At 41.1% G+C, this 17,181-nt stretch overlaps 1 protein-coding gene across 1 annotated transcript; it reads left to right on the forward strand.

Moving 5' to 3' along the window:
• The first annotated feature begins 285 nt into the window (after window positions 1-285).
• LOC109412024 (SET and MYND domain-containing protein 4) lies at window positions 286-14,507 on the forward strand. Its single transcript, XM_062851368.1, has 4 exons — window positions 286-1,019; window positions 13,349-13,544; window positions 13,602-14,168; window positions 14,228-14,507. The coding sequence occupies exons 1-4, from the start codon at window positions 707-709 to the stop codon at window positions 14,382-14,384; spliced, it is 1,233 nt and encodes a 410-aa protein (XP_062707352.1). The 5' UTR covers window positions 286-706; the 3' UTR covers window positions 14,385-14,507.
• The last annotated feature ends 2,674 nt before the right edge of the window (window positions 14,508-17,181 follow it).

Raw genomic sequence — 17,181 nt, forward strand, 5'->3', positions numbered from 1 at the left:
AGATTCTAACAAGTCTGTCCTTAAGCGTTAAGCCAGGTTTAACTGTATGGGTAAGCCTGGCTTACCGGTTAAGCCGAGGTGAAGAAATTGGCCCTAAGATGATTACATAGCGCATTTTTTGTTTCGCTGTGTTATTATTACGAATATTGATAACGTTCTACGTTGACTGATATGTTGATAATTTGAATGATTCTCTACAGGAAATTATATTCTCTCAAAACCGAATCGCAATCGGCTGGAGGATCGTCTTTTGGAATCCGTTCCCGTTGGAATCGGGTTTTAACAATGCATATGCACAACTATTTTAAGCCAGTTCAGTCCTCGTGATTGGTTAATTTTGTACTGTTCTCTCCTAAATACGCAATTTCAAATCAAATTCACTCTCAAGAAGCTAATCCACAATAAACAACTCGGACGCCGGTTGCATTCGGGAATGCGGTGTTTTCCTCGGCGATCACATCTGGCTGCGCGCGCACATTTCTTAGCACCAAAACTCATTCACAAACTTGAAATGAACATCAAGTGTGTACAAAGATAACGTAATAAATTAACGTTTTATAAATAGGTAGGGAAATGAACGAAGAACTTGAGCGGTAGATGCGAAGGAAAAGCGTGAAGAACGTGCAAAAATTTCTCATTTCATTCAAACCAGCCCTAACGATCGGAAGTGTACGCGGGTCAACTCAGTTCTCCGTTTCGGTGAAAAATGGAAATTTGCGAGGAAAGCGGATTTTTCCACGAAGATTTCGCAAAGTTTCGCAGCGATATCAGTGATAGCGAGTTTCGGGCGTTTTCCCAGCTGGAGAACGACGAGCAGCGGGTTCGGTTCGTACACCAGATCGTGGAGGATCGTTATGGGGGTAAACTGTGGAGTCCTGTGCGCGAAATAGGCGTCGGCAAGAGCCTGGCCAAGGCTTTGGAAGCCAAGGAGCGGGGAAATAGTGCGTTTCAATACGAAAAATGGCAGGAATCGTTACGATGCTACAATGACGCGTGTTTACTGCTGCCAGCGGAAAATGGTGAGTGTTATGAATGGATGTGACCTTGGACGTCGTTCAAACAACTATTTTTTTGGCACCGATCGAGTATTTTTGGCGTGTGCTAATTTGTATTTCCACACATGTCTGTGGGAGGAATTCAAATGTGATTCAGGGAAAATTAGCAGCTGAGGAAAAGTGTACATTTCATTGGGACAGACTGCTTGGTGCAAGTTGATGATATATCAGATACATACCGAAGATGAAAGACGACACGCTTGGCTGTCTGATTTGATCTTTGTGACAAATGCTAATGACCTATCGTGTTGATTTTGATTTCGAATAGGTACATAAGTCATAGCTAGACGATTCTACCCCATTACCCCGAACGCCATTACCCCGAACGCCATTACCCCGAAAGCCGTTACCCCGAATGGGTCATTACCCCGAATGCCACTACCCCGAACGCCATTACCCCGAAAGCATATTTTTAAATGGGTTGTTCTGATGATGGTGTATATATATTTTTTTGTAAAGAATATTGAAAGAGAAGCCATTGTTGAAAGAAGAAATAGTTCAATAACATTACTGACAGCTTCAATACCAGAAGATACTGTTTGAAAGAATATTATTCTAAGGTTAAACCTTAACCCGGGAGCGGTCGCGTCGTGTACTGAATACACGCACCATGAAAAATGCATGTCGTACATAGCGTGAGCGCGGTGTCGCTGCAGGTAGTCAAAGACGCGACTGCTCGAGGGTTAAAACAACACAAAGGAGTTATGCGTACTCCTTTTCTTTGGGCTGAAAGTCTCTATAATAAAGATAAATCAATCAATCAATCAACTTATCTTTTTTTCTCACTCACTCTCGTAAACAAACACGAGAAAGAAACAGATAACAGAGGGGGCATTTTGCCTCTTCTATCTCGCTCTTTCTTGAGCGTATCAAAGAGAATGAGCGAAAACAACAAAAAGCTGTGCACGCAAGTGAATGCGTGTTAGAGCTGATCTTGCATGAGATAAAACTGCCAGCAAAGGTCCGTTAAATACTGGCTGTCAATACTGGCTCATAAGGCCGTAAAAACATTTGGACAAACTATCACTATGCCAAATGTTCATAAGGCTAGATCAAAATAATACCGATCGAAAAAATGGCCTCGAAAGAACAGCCTATACCTAGAAGAAGGGAAAATCTCGTAAACTCTGTAACAATGTAACTTTAAAAAAAAAACAACACATTCGTAACAAGAGGAAAAATGTGGTAAATAGGTTGGTCGCCCACAAGGTCTGCAAAGTTCTAACTAGAAAGAACAGCCTATAAATTAAAGAAGGGCAAATCTCCTATGGGTCAATTCATAAACCACGTAGACCAAATTTCGGTCACCTCAGACCTCTTCTCCTCCCCGTCATATAATTTTGTCCATACTAAAATTTGGAAAATTGTATGAAGCGTAGACTAAGGATAGATCCACTTCCTCTGAAACTCTACCTAGTTTATGCACGGCTTCTATACACAAACCTGCAAGGACCAACAAACCACCAGGTTACCGAACAACTCTGTAACCATATAGGTCGAAAGAATAGTCCAATTGGCTTCTTAAACGGTGTTGAGATAATAGTAAGAAATCAAAGCTAGTTTTTCTCAGAGATGGCGCCACCACATTAAAAGTAAAATCATTTTTCTTGTATGGACAAATCGCTGGCTTGCACTTGTTCCGCATCACAACGATTTGTACCCTGGGGCAAAAAGTTGCAAATTAGAAACAAAATCATTATACCTACGCGTTTCTTCTGGATTCATTGCAGTAACAGAGAATTTATTACGCCACCATACAAATTTCAAGCTGTTTACTTCTTTTTTTCTGACTGGCATTTTCCACCCGTGCTGCGCATGATGTTTCCGAGTGGATAGGTGCAGGCGGCGCCGCTGTATATGTGAAAAATACATGGAACGCGAGCGCCATCTATGATTCCGTAGCGTAAACTTTTCTGCTTGTTTACACTGTTATCATGTTTACCGCATTTATCAGAAAAGCGCCTCTACCGGCACTCTAGCAAAAACGCAGCTGCTTACTTCCTATAGCAAGCAATCAGCTGCGTTTTTGCTAGAGTGCCGGTAGAGGCGCTTTTCTGACAAATGCGGTAAACATGATAACAGTGTAAACAAGCAGAAAAGTTTACGCTACGGAATCATAGATGGCGCTCGTGTTCCACGTGTTTTCCACATATACAGCGGCGCCGCCTGCACCTATCCACTCGGAAACATCATGCGCAGCACGGGTGGAAAATGCCAGTCAGAAAAAAATAAGTAAACAGCTTGAAATTTGTATGGTGGCGTAATAAATTCTCTGTTACTGTAATGAATCTGGAAGAAACGCATAGGTATAATGATTTTGTTTCTAATTTGCAACTTTTTGCCCCAGGGTACAAATCGCTGCGATGCGGAACAAGTGCAAGCCAGCGATTTGTCCATACAAGAAAAATGATTTTACTTTTAATGTGGTGGCGCCATCTCTGATAAAAACAAGCTTTGATTTCTTACTATTGCAAAATCTGAATCTGCATTCCAAAATGAGCCGACATCAAAATTTTCATGATTTTCGATGCCCGGGAACCTATATAACCGTTATGTGGCTGACGAATTTTTTGTTTTTTTTTTTCTAAACCGTGCTTTTTAAATGGGCGCTGGGTACCCCGGTACCCTGTCGGCCTCATAAAGGTTAAACATCGATTTGAAGTTTGTATGGGAGCGATTTGTTGAATCACCCCTTGTCGCAATTTTGTACTAGGCCCAGCTGTCAAAAGGTGTTTTCAAAAAATCTGTTTGAAATTGATTTTATGTGCAAAATAAAGTTCTAAAAACTGGAAACTGATCATCAAATGATACAATTTATTAAAATAAGAAACAAAACATCAGATCATGTTTAAATGTACTAAAATTAATTAATATAATGATCTCAGGATTTCCTTGAAATAAATATTTCGAAAAAATGGGGCATTTTGGAAAATAGTATAGAATCAATTCATCATAGTAAGGTCACAGCCAATGCATACTGATAGACTCAATCAAGAAATGAGTTTATATGCCAACTGAACCGCTACACTCCAGCATAGTCATGAACACTGAGGCCGAATAAATTATAGATCGACTGAAGAGCAAAATATTGGACCAATTTGGCCGCCAGTTAACTTAATTTGAAAGAATCGCCTATTATTCAAAGAAGAACAAATCCACTATGGAGTTAGTAGTTCGTCTGTAAATAAACTAGGGAATCGCGCCACTTGGGCGGTGGCTTCTATATTCGTCTGTTTTCCACTATAACTCAATCGAATTTGAGCCAATAGGAAGTAATCAGCTGCGTTTTTGCTAGAGTGCCGGTAGAGGCGCTTTTCTGATAAATGCGGAAAACGTGATAACAGTGTAAACAAGCAGAAAAGTTTGCGCTACGGAATCATAGATGGCGCTCGTGTTTCACGTGTTTTTCACATATACAGTGGCGCCGCCTGCACCTATCCACTCGGAAACATCATGCGCAGCACGGGTGGAAAATGCCAGTCAGAAAAAAAGAAGTAAACAGCTTGCCATTTGTATGGTGGTGTAATAAATTCTCTATTACTGTAATGAATCCGGAAGAAACGCGTAGGCATAATGATTTTGTTTCTAATTTGCAACTTTTTGCCCCAGGGTACAAATCGCTGCGATGCGGAATAAGTGCAAGCCAGCGATTTGTCCATACAAGAAAAATGATTTTACTTTTAATGTGGTGGCGCCATCTCTGATAAAAACAAGCTTTGATTTCTTACTATTACAGATGTGAAATTAATTCAAGTTATATGGTGTATCCGAATTTATTGAACACCGTGTACCGTGGGGTGCCCTAATTTCATGCGGGCCCAAACTTCGTTAACTTCTGACATCTGAGAGCATTATTATCTAATAGGAAGTAATCAGCTGCGTTTTTGCTAGAGTGCCAGTAGAGGCGCTTTTCTGATAAATGCGGTAAACGTGATAACAGTGTAAACAAGCAGAAAAGTTTGCGCTACGGAATCATAGATGGCGCTCGTGTTCCACGTGTTTTTCACATATACAGCGGCGCCGCCTGCACCTATCCACTCGGAAACATCATGCGCAGCACGGGTGGAAAATGCCAGTCAGAAAAAAAGAAGTAAACAGCTTGCAATTTGTATGGTGGCGTAATAAATTCTCTATTACTGTAATGAATCCGGAAGAAACGCGTAGGCATAATGATTTTGTTTCTAATTTGCAACTTTTCGCCCCAGGGTACAAATCGCTGCGATGCGGAACAAGTGCAAGCCAGCGATTTGTCCATACAAGAAAAATGATTTTACTTTTAATGTGGTGGCGCCATCTCTGAGAAAAACAACCTTTGATTTCTTACTATTAACAGCGGAATCATCCAAAATTTGCTATAACCTCAAAACTGCATTGGATCTCAATACAATAGGAAGCAAGCAGCTGCGCCTATGCTAAAGTGCCGGTAGTGGCGCTTTTCTGATAAATGCGGTAAACGTGATAACAGTGTAAACAAGCAGCAAAGTTTGCGCTACGGAATCATAGACGGCGCTCGTGTTCCATGTGTTTTTCACATATACAGCGGCGCCGCCTGGCACCTATCCACTCGAAACATCATGCGCAACACGGGTGAAAAATGCCAGTCAGAAAAAAAGAAGTAAACAACTTGAAATTTGTATAATCAATTCTCTGTTACTGCAATGAATCCAGTAGAAACGCGTAGGGATAATGATTTTGTTTCTAATTTGCAACTTTTTGCCCCAAGGCACAAATCGCTACGATGCGGAACGAGTGCAAGCCAATGATTTGTCCATACAAGAAAAATGATTTTACTTTTAATGTGGTGGCGCCATCTCTGAGAAAAACAAGCTTTGATGTCTTACTATTCACAAAAAAAGAAATGAAAAATTTGATTTATGTGAAAGATTGAAAAATAAATTGCAAATGTATGCAAATAGCAGATGCCATATTCAGAGATACGAGAAAATCAACACTCACGGAAGTGAACCAATATTTCGATCTCTAATCAAAGGTAAATATTCCAATTTATGTTTGATTATTTCAATTCAATATGTTTTATTATAATACGCAATAAAATTACTGAAAAATGTTATTTTCTTATTTTGTTTCAACATTTTTGTTGTTGGCGAAATTAGGAATCCACAATTTGTATGGGTCCCTAATTTCGTGCACTCTTTTTCATAACTTTGTTTTAGAAGTTCATGTGTACACAAATGGCTACAAAGCCATCGAATGATTCGTTTATTGATAATAGTTCTAATAACTATTTTAATTGGTTTAAAATTAGCTAGGGACTGCTCATACACTACGTAGAAAAAAATAAACAAATTTATAAATGTGGGAATACTAAGTAAGCTCGGGATGATTTTATTTACCCAAACATTGGGAGTAGTAGCTTAGAGCCGCTAGTTTCATTCAAGCAAATTATTGCCGTAAGCTTTATTGCCAGAACACAAATTTGGAAGACGATACTTTACTAGAACTAACCTCCCGAGGAATGTGCCTATTAATGGCACATAATAGAAAGGTAAAAAGCTACAATTAAAAAATAAAGAATTAATTCACATTACTGACCATCAGTAAAGTTAGTGAACATTTGATTCAAATAGCAAACAATATATTGTTTTATTAAGATTTCAATAAAAGAGCAAAACAAACGTCAAAAATATTAACCCTTAAAACTACAGAAGGATTTTGGAAATCTTAATGTGAACATCCTGGACGAACATGGGAAACAGCAAATATTCACTAATAGTGCGTCACAGACATCGATTTTATGTACACGTTATGGTTTCATTGGTATTGTACGAGTATGCTACGTTTTGAAAATTAACATATTTAGGCGAATTCTACGTCTTTTAAAGTGAGCGAAATTTGGACCCATTTTGAACGAAATTTGGAACCCGTGCACGAAATTTGGCATTTTTAAACAAATCAATACTAATGCTGTAACTATCTTGTATAATGTGAAGTTGCCTAATTTATATTTTTCTTGGGAGCTACAGTGCCAGCACTAAATATTATCGAATAAATTAATCTGATATACTTTATGGTAAAATTTCAGTCGTTTATCAAACTTTGAAAATTCTTAAGTGCACGAAATATGGGCACCTCACGGTATAGACATTTTTCTTTCTTTTAATCAGAGGCTGTTCTTTCGATTTTGACTGTTATATAGGGTTTCGCGCCACTTGGGCGGTGGCTTCTATATTCGTCTGTTCCCCACTATAACTCAGTCAATTTTGAACCAATTCACTTGAAATGTTGTACACGGGTAGATACTATACCTATCTCACCACATTCCAAAAGTTGTGTCAATAGTAAGAAATCAAAGCTTGTTTTTCTCAGAGATGGCGCCACCACATTAAAAGTAAAATCATTTTTCTTGTATGGACAAATCGTTGGCTTGCACTCGTTCCGCATCGCAGCGATTTGTGCCTTGGGGCAAAAAGTTGCAAATTAGAAACAAAATCATTATCCCTACGCGTTTCTTCTGGATTCATTGCAGTAACAGAGAAATGATTACATCATCATACAAATTTCAAGTTGTTTACTTCTTTTTTCCTGACTGGCATTTTCTACCCGTGTTGCGCATGATGTTTCGAGTGGATAGGTGCCAGGCGGCGCCGCTGTATATGTGAAAAACACGTGGAACACTAGCGCCATCTATGATTCCGTAGCGCAAACTTTTCTGCTTGTTTACACTGTTATCACGTTTACCGCATTTATCAGAAAAGCGCCACTACCGGCACTTTAGCATAAGCGCAACTGCTTACTTCCTATAGGAATATAATCAAGTTTTGGAAAAGATAATCATGGATTAAACTGAGATATAACGCAGCCTTGCTTTTTGACAAAACAAAAATCATTAAAACAGGTACAGCGGCAATTTTAGCAATTCTAAAGATCAAAATAAAATGAGTCCGTACTTCACCCAATCTGAATCTTATAGATTATTTCGTATGGCCATAGTTGCTACCACTGATGCTGAAGACAACAACCTAATTTGATTTAACTTAACACCATTACTCAATAAAAACTAGACGAAATACAAATGACAGACGTGCGTGCCGGCCGAAAGGAACTTGAGACACATTTGCAATTATTACAAAAGGATAAAGGACAGTTTATTTCAAAACATATACTGTATTTGATCAGTATAATGTGAGCTTTCAATTAGTACATTCGCTTTGCAAATCTGAATTACAGATGGGAAATAAATTGAATTTTACTGTGTATCCGAACTTATTAACTTATTGAACACCGATAAATTAACAGGCTGCCAAACAACTCTGCAGCAGTACACGGTTGGACACTGCAAACTCAAAAGAACAGCCTATTTTTTAAAGAAGGCAAACATTTGAATAAGTTCAGTTTGACCACTATAGGGAAGGGTGGAGATGAGTATTCATACACTAGCTACTGATTACCGTTTTCTAACTTATAACCATCAACTTCTAATCGGCCATCACTTTTTTGGTTATCTCCTATCAAATGGTTATCAAATGGCCCATTCGGGCAGGGTTCCTGATTTCCACTTTTCAATTTCTTCCACATTCGAAGACAGTCAGCAGCGAACGGTTGTCGCTTTAGTTTGTGTGTTTGCTTGTCAGCGACGACAGCAAACTCCGGCGAACGGTGGGTAGCCACACTTGGAAATTACTCATTCGTCCACATTCGCATCGCAAGCGATCGAGCGGTGATGCGATTCGTGAGTGATATGATAGATATTGTGCATACGATTTTTTTATATTTTCGAGTTAAATTCTTTGCTAATCTAGCATTTCAACAACAATACACTAAAAATGTATGCATTACATGCATACATTTTCTTCTAGTTATGATAATAGCCGCTTCGATAGCTCACCAGCATTCTTCACCATTCGCCATTCATTCATTCGCGTGCGATCCAAACTGCGACGAACGGCAACCAGGGATATTCGCAAGCAGCTTGCACATCGCTTCCCACTGGTGATGGGGTTGCGTGTTTGATCACGACAATCCGTTTGCTGCAAGGGGTTGGTCACTCGGCACATTGTGCACGGCACACATGCCGGAACATCTCGGCACAAATGCCGGCACAATCCGGCACACATGGGCACAACATAGAAATCCAACTTTGCGGTATGGAATCAAACTGTCATTATACTTACGATTGCAAAAATCCCTTCATACAGATTCTAGACAAGTGTTCTGGGTGGAATTTTGTCGGTAAACACCGACTTGACCAATAACATTCGCCAAAAATAAACAGGATTATAATTAGCGCATAAACATTCTAAGAAAATATTCCACTGGGCACATTCGGCACACCTCCGGCACGTTCGGCACACTTCGGCACACACTGAAAAACAACCGGCACAGTTTAGGCACATATTGGCACACGCTCAAAAATCACGGCACAAATGAAGTGTGCTGAATGACCAACCTCTTGGTTTGCTGCATCTTTCTCGATGCGCTTCAGCAAAGAAGAGTGAATATGAATGGGGTGAGGCGAATATACCGATCCTTGCATTCGGGGTAGTGGCTTTCGGGGTAATGGCCTATTCGGGGTAATGACTTTCGGGGTAATGGCTTTCGGGGTAATGACCCATTCGGGGTAGTGGCTTTCGGGGTAGTGGCCTATTCGGGGTAATGGCTTTCGGGGTAGTGGCGTTCGGGGTAATGGCGTTCGGGGTAGTGGGGTGGAGCCAGCTAGACGTGGGAAGCGTGTAATTTGAACTTGGCTTAATAATTTCTTACGAATTTGCTTCATGTTACTTTACGGTGGTAGTATGTTTGGGTCCTGTGCTTTCGTTCTCCGCGCCATTCGGGTGTTAATCAAAATACTGCTTCCACCTTTTGATGCCCTACCGTCTACCTTTCATGATTCATTCGTATACATATTTATTTTAACATCTTTTAGGTGGCTTTAGGACATTTGGTCGAATGACATTTGGTCGAATGACGTTTGGTCGAATGACATTTGGTCGAAAGTACATTTGGTCGAACGGACATTTGGTCGAATGGACATTTGGTCGAAACCCATTTTTTGGAAGAAGAAGAATATGACATTTAGTCGAATGGACAATTCGTCGAATGGACATTTGGTCGAAAGGCACTAACTGATGAAGAGTTTTGAATGGAATTTTTTTTTATAGATTTCGGTATCATAATTTATATGCTACTGAACTCATTCGGTTGAAAGTACGTTTGGTCGAATGGACGTTAAGTCATATAACAATTTAATCGTGTTTAGTTATATCAAACATAAAAAAGCAAACATTGTAGTGCAGTGTAAGTTTCGGCTCTTCTTTCCAGTTTCACCATTTCATTGCGTTTTTGTGTAGAACATACTGGCTTTTCCATCAAATGTTTTTCCTTGTTTTCAACATATGCTGTTCTTTCAAGTGTATTGTTTGTGCTGAGAGTGAAGAGGGGACATTATGGTTGTGATTTTTTCCATCTATGATTTTTCCTTCTTTTGAACATAGGCAATTCTTTCAAAATTCGTATTTGTACTATGCTTGAATATTATGGCTGCTGTCTTTTTATCATGAATTTTTCCTTCTTTGAAACGTAGGCTATTCTTTCACGTTTATTTATTTCATTGCGTTTTCCTGTACCAACTACTGAATGTTTCAGAAGCAATTTCTCCTTTTGAATACAAGCAGTTCTTCCGTTTGATATTTGGATGTTATAGCTGCAGATTTTTTCATCGGATATTTTTCCTTCTTTTAAGGACAGATTGGTTAGGATCCCACAATGGCCGACTTTGGCACTCACTCGCGACTTCGAGCGAACAAATCTCTTCGTAAACAAAACCAGCGCACATGATCTTCTTGTTTAAAGCTTATTATAAGTGAGCAAAAACAGCATTATAAAATGCACTGTTGTTTGAAGCTTGCTTCTAGAGAATTGTGCGTCTGCAGTTCTGATGCACTGTTGAAGTGGGAATTCAGACATTTGTCCTTAAACATAGGCTATTCTTTGACGCAGTGTTGCATATGAACTGAACGCGAGCCAAAATGGTTATTTATGCAACAAGTTGCAAAATGATGATTTTTTTTCAGCACGAGTCGTACATTTATTCAACGAGGCTTGCTTGTTCAATAACATATAAATAATTATGATACCGAAATCCATAATATTATTTTCCACTCATATCTCTTTTCATCAGTTAGTGCCTTTCGACAAGATGTCCATTCGACGAATTGTCCATTCGACTAAATGTCATATGCTTCTTTTTCCAAAAAATGGCTTTCGACCAAATGTCCATTCGACCAAATGTCCGTTCGACCGAATGTACTTTCGACCAAATGTCATTCGACCAAACGTCATTCGACTAAATGTCTTTCGACCAAATGTCATAGATCCCTTTTAGGTACACAGATAAGTCTGAGGCCACAATTCAACGCCACACATTTCGGTCCACTGCTGCTTCTATTGCTGCTGCTACTCTAGTCATAGTAAGCCACTACTTGGTTCGTGGGTAGATCACGCCCAATGTTCGCCAGATTACGCTCCACCTGGTCCGCCCATTGTGCTCTCTACGCTCCACTCCATCTTGTGCCAACCGGAGCACTAGGGAACACCACCTTGCAGGGTTGTTGTCTGACATTATTGCAACATTCCCTGCCCACAGTATCCTTCTGGATTTACCCAACTTCTGGATGCTGGGTTCGCCGTAGAGTGCAGTGAGCTCATGGTTCATCCTTCTCCACCACACAATGTTCTCCTGCACACCGCCGATGGTCATTCTTAGCACGTGTCGCTTGAAAACTCTCGAGTGCTTGCAGGTCCTCCGCGAGCATGGTCCATGTCTCGTGTCCGCAGAAGACCACCGGTTGACGAATTCCTGCACTACTTCGAAGGTATCCCCGTCAATCGTAGTGTTACTTCCTAGACAAATCGAGTCATGTTCGGTTCCGCCTACTAACATTTACTTTGATATTATTGACGCATAACACCAATCCAACCTTTGCTTCATCGCGTTTTAGGTGGATGTACAGCTCTGCCACCGTCCTAAATTTTCTTGCGATAATATACCTACATGTCGTCTGCTAAGCACAAAAACCGACATGGCTTCGTGAAAATCTTCCCGCAACTGTTGATCGGCTCGTCGCATTACACCTTCCAACGCGATGTTGTTACAACTAGCTATTGCAAAGGCTTCCGAGATGTTCAGATCTGTTATGCAGAAATACCTGGACGATGGAATTTTCCCAGAAGTTTGGATGAGGCAGAGCCTGGTTCTATTGCCAAAGGCGGGGAGCCACCCGGACACCCGTCGGCATATAGACCAATATACTTGATCGACACGGCGGGGAAGGTGCTCGAAAAGATCATTCTCAATGGAATGTTGAGTCACACCGAAGGTGTAATTGGTCTCTCGAACAACCAGTCCGGCTTCCAGAAGGGATGGTCTGGATGTAAGAAACGCGTTCAATAGCACCAATTGGCCGGCTATTGCCGATGCGCTCCTGCGTCTGGGGATACCCAAGTACCTGTTCAAGATTCTCATAAGTTACTTCCAGAATCGAGTACTAGTTTACGACACAGAGGTGGGTCGGAAGTGCTTTCACATAACCCCAGGAGTCCCTCAAGGTTCCATCCCGGATCCGGTGTTATGAAATGTCATGTACGACAAGGTGTTGAGGATAGAGTTTCCGGACGGGGATGGAGATCGTCGGCTTCGCTGACGATATTACGCTGGAAGTCTACGGTGAGACGATCGAATAAATGGATTTGACTACTACCCACTCGATCGGGGTTGTAAAGGCGTGGATGAGGTCCAGGAAACTGGTGTTAGCTCACCACAAAACTGAGGTGATGGTTGTGAACAACCGGAAGACGGAGCAGCAAGCGATGATCAGTGTAGGCGATTGCACTATCACTTCAAAGCGCTCCGTCAAACGCTTGGGCGTGATGATCGACGATAAGCTCACCTTCGGTAACCACGTGGGAGTTGGATCATTTCCGTCCCCTGCTGTACTGACGTAGTCGTTTCCTCCGTTGCCTTGGTGTCCCGTGTCTTCATTCTCCACGCCATTCAGGTGCTCATCAAAGTGCTACTTCCACCTTTCAATCACCTCACGACCGTCCGTCAAAAGGCCCCCGTCCTTATCCTTGCATGTTTCAGCTCACGGCACGAAGCCGTTGCGGGATGCGTTGAGCTTCTGGTAGAACTTCACCCTCAGCATGGTCATGCAGAATATTCACGTCTTCAAGCTGTGGATATATGGGCTCCTATCTTAGCGTTATATCTTGACATCGATAATGCCGAAGAAATGGTCGAAACCATACATACATTAATGTTTACCTATTTTTTACAGATCAGGAAAAAGCCTTTATTTTGGCCAACCGTTCAGCTGCTCTGTTTCACCTAAATAAGTATGATCTGGCATTAAGAGACATCGATCGCTCGATTCAGTTACACTATCCAGAAAATATGCGATACAAGCTGATGGAACGGAAGGCTCGGTGCTTTGCCGCACTCAAGGACCTACCGACGGCTCTGGAGTGCTACAGGTTTACACGACAATTGTTTTATATAATTCACTGTTGCTGATACTCCTCGTTTTGCAGAGATACCTTTGCCGCCTTAAGCGTGTCCAATCTCGGAGAAGAAATGCTAGAGAAAAAAATGAAGGAAACACATAAAATGATCATCAACCTGGAACTGCACATCGAAAATGTTAAGAAGTACTTGGAACCCGTGAAGCGCGGTGTCGTCAAGAAGTTCGTTCCTCACGTTGACAAATCCATATTCTTCGACTGCACCGAATCAGAGGGACGATTCGCTCGGACACGGAACCATCTGAAGCCCAATTGCGTTCTGCTGAAGGAACTGCCTCACGCTTCGGTAGTGATGAGTGATTGCAGCGGTACTCATTGCGATCAGTGCTGCAGTCGAGTTGAAGTTCTGTTTAGCTGTCCGAAGTGCGTTGATGTGGTTTACTGTTCAGAAGAGTGCCTGCAGGAGGGAAGTCGGGGGCATCATGCGTATGAATGTGGGTTTCTACCGTTTTTGAGGAACTCTGGGGCTAATGTTGTTTCTATGCTTGCGCTGAGGATAGTGTCTCAAAAATCTGAGGAATACTTCTACGATATGCAGGAGCAGTTGGAGAACCTATCGAATGATTTTGTGGACAGGTTTGTTAGATGTGGTGCATAGGTTAAGGACGTATTTTTATGATTTATTATATTGACAGTTTGCCAGTTGACGATTATCGCAAAGTGTATAATTTTGTTACACATGACGAGCAACGGGAAGCTGAGGATTATCTGAAATGGGTAGTAATGTCAGTTTTACTCAACACTGTTTTGGTTGCCGCTGGTTTCAGCAAATCAGGATCCCTAAAAGGGTAAGGATTAAATACCTTCAGTAAGAAAGGGTGAGGCCATTTTTGTACTTCTTTATCGTTTGGAACGAACATACCTAATAACCAAATAAGTCAATGAAATAGTTCCTGGATCGACCGGAAATCTAATCTGTCACCCTCAGCTTACTGCTTCACCCACCTGTATTGCCCTAAACTTTAATTTCAGATTCCTCGGAATGATTTTGCTACACAACCTGCAAATCGTAACGTACAACTCACACGAAATAGCCGAGCTACAGCGCAAAAGGCCACAAGATTCCGGCTATTCGGTATGCATCGGGGCTGGTTTGTATCCCACCCTGGTGCTGTTCAACCATTCCTGTGACCCCGGGATAACTCGATATTTTATTGGCAACGCAGTCTACGTTCGCACAATCAAAAACATTCCAGCGGGCTCGATGGTGGCGGAAAACTACGGGCAACTGTACACAAGAGCCGGACGTCGAGAAAGGCGCAAACTGTTGAAGGAGAACTACAAGTTTGATTGCGGATGTCAAGCTTGCGAAGAAGATTGGCCAGCACTGCAAGAACTGAATCCCATGATAAGGCGGTTTAGGTGTGGTGCTACTGAAGGCTGTGGAAATGAACTGATATTTAGGATTAACTCTACGGAAAATGAAATGAAGTGTAGTAAATGCGGTGGGTTAACAGACGTCAACACCAGTTTTGAAACATTAAAGGTAAATTAATTATTCCTTAATCTCCCAAATGTTTTATAACAAGTTTCAACATAACCGTTTTAGCAAGTGAATTACCTAAACCGATATAATGAAGCAACTCGGCTCTACTCGCAAGGTGACTATGAGCGGGCGCTTTCTAAGTATACCTCCCTAATGAATTCGTTAGATGAGATACTGGTACAACCTTACATGGAATATCATCTCTGCCAGCAGGGAATCCGGAGGTGTACGTTGGAATTAGGGAGCAAGTTCACGGATATAAAATGCCTAATAAAATAATGAAAAAAACCTTTTTTTTATTCTGCCTTATTTACCGTAGTAATTTAAGTTGAAAGATTTATATTTTATCTGACGAGATTTTATAATATACTACACAGCTGCATCACAATGGTGTCGCATAAATGTATACATGATGACCCATCCCAAAATTATAGATGACACATATTAGCAGTGGCTGTGGTATCAAGAAGTTTGAAAAGTAAAACGCATGAAGGTGATATCAAGATCCTCATGGGCGACTTCAACGCGAAGGTTGGTTCCGACAACTCGGACTATGAGCACGTCATGGGACGCCATGGTCTCGGAGAAATGAGCGAAAACGGATAGCTGTTTGCAGAGTTTTATGGAAACAATGACATGGTGATTGGGGGATCGCTCTTTCCTCATCGACCAGTGCACAAAGTCACATGGGTTTCCCGTGATGGCGTCAAGGAAAATCAAAACGACCACATCTGAATTAGCCGAAAATGGAGACGGAGCCTTCTTGATGTGCGGAACAAACGTAGTGCCAACATTGCGTCCGACCATCATCTCCTAATCGGCGAGATCCGACTGCGCATTGCTAGGATCCATCGACAGGAGGAGAAAATCTATGCCACAAAAGTTTAGCTTATTGGACGCAGTGGCTTAATTTCCCCAACAGGGGAGAAAAAAAAAAGCAGGATTCCATGCCGGACGATCCTGTGTGGACCATATTGTCACGCTCCGTATTATTCTGGAGCAAATCAATGAATTCCAAGAGTCTCTCTACCTGTTGTTCATTGATTACGAAAAAGCTTTCGACCCTCACAATCACGGAAACATGTGGGAAGTCCTCAGGCGCAAGGGTCTTCCTGAGAAAATCATCGGCCTCATTGAAGCACATTACAGGGCATTTTCGTGCAGAGTACTGCACAACGGTGTTTTGTCGGATCCCATCCAGGTCGTTGCTGGAGTGAGGCAATGATGTATACTATCACCGCTACTGTTCCTCATCATAATCGACGAGACCCTGGTTGGTGCGATTGATCGTGAACCAAGTCGTGGATTACTGTGGCAGCCCGTCACCATGGAGCACCTACAGTGTATCAAACAATTGTCCGTACAGCAATTTTTTCATCAAAATATTTTTTCCTTCAAATGTTCATAACTTTTTTTATACGTCAATTCAAAACGCTGAAATTTTGATCAATCATGAACCATATATTGAAGCTCCACTGGTAGAATTTTGAGCGAGATTTCAGAGAAGTTTTCGGAAAATTATATAAATCTTAGTAAAGTTTGATGGTTTATTAAACAAAATTTCAATACTCTACACCGTGTCCAATAAGTTCTCATACAAAACACAAATTTAGAAAATATCCTATTATTTCACATATGTGATTCATATTTTCAAAACGAATACATGTATTGAAAGGCCACATAATACTGATTAAATAAAGCATACAGTTTAGAATAACTTTATTTTCTATGAAATTCAAATAACTCAACGTACATATGTCCAGATGGGTAAATTATTGGTTAAATTGGGAAAACATCCAGTTTCAAACAATAAACAAATCGCTTTCGCTCTTCGTACATATGTACAACAGAGATGGTTATATTTGCGGTTTAGGGGAAGATGATATAGATCGATGAGATTAGAATTGAACCTTATGACAACTAAGTTGCCGGGTCATTAATTGGCTCGGTAGCTTAGTTGGTAAAGCATTTGTCTAGCGAATAAGGGTCGTGAGTTCAAATCTCACCTGAGCTGTGGATTTTTTCCCAATTTAACCAATAATTTACCCATCTGTACATATGTACGTTGAGTTATTTGAATTTCATAATTTGACCACACGGATT

This window comes from Aedes albopictus, chromosome 2 (genome assembly GCF_035046485.1).
Source record: "Aedes albopictus strain Foshan chromosome 2, AalbF5, whole genome shotgun sequence".
NCBI lineage: Eukaryota > Metazoa > Arthropoda > Insecta > Diptera > Culicidae > Aedes > Aedes albopictus.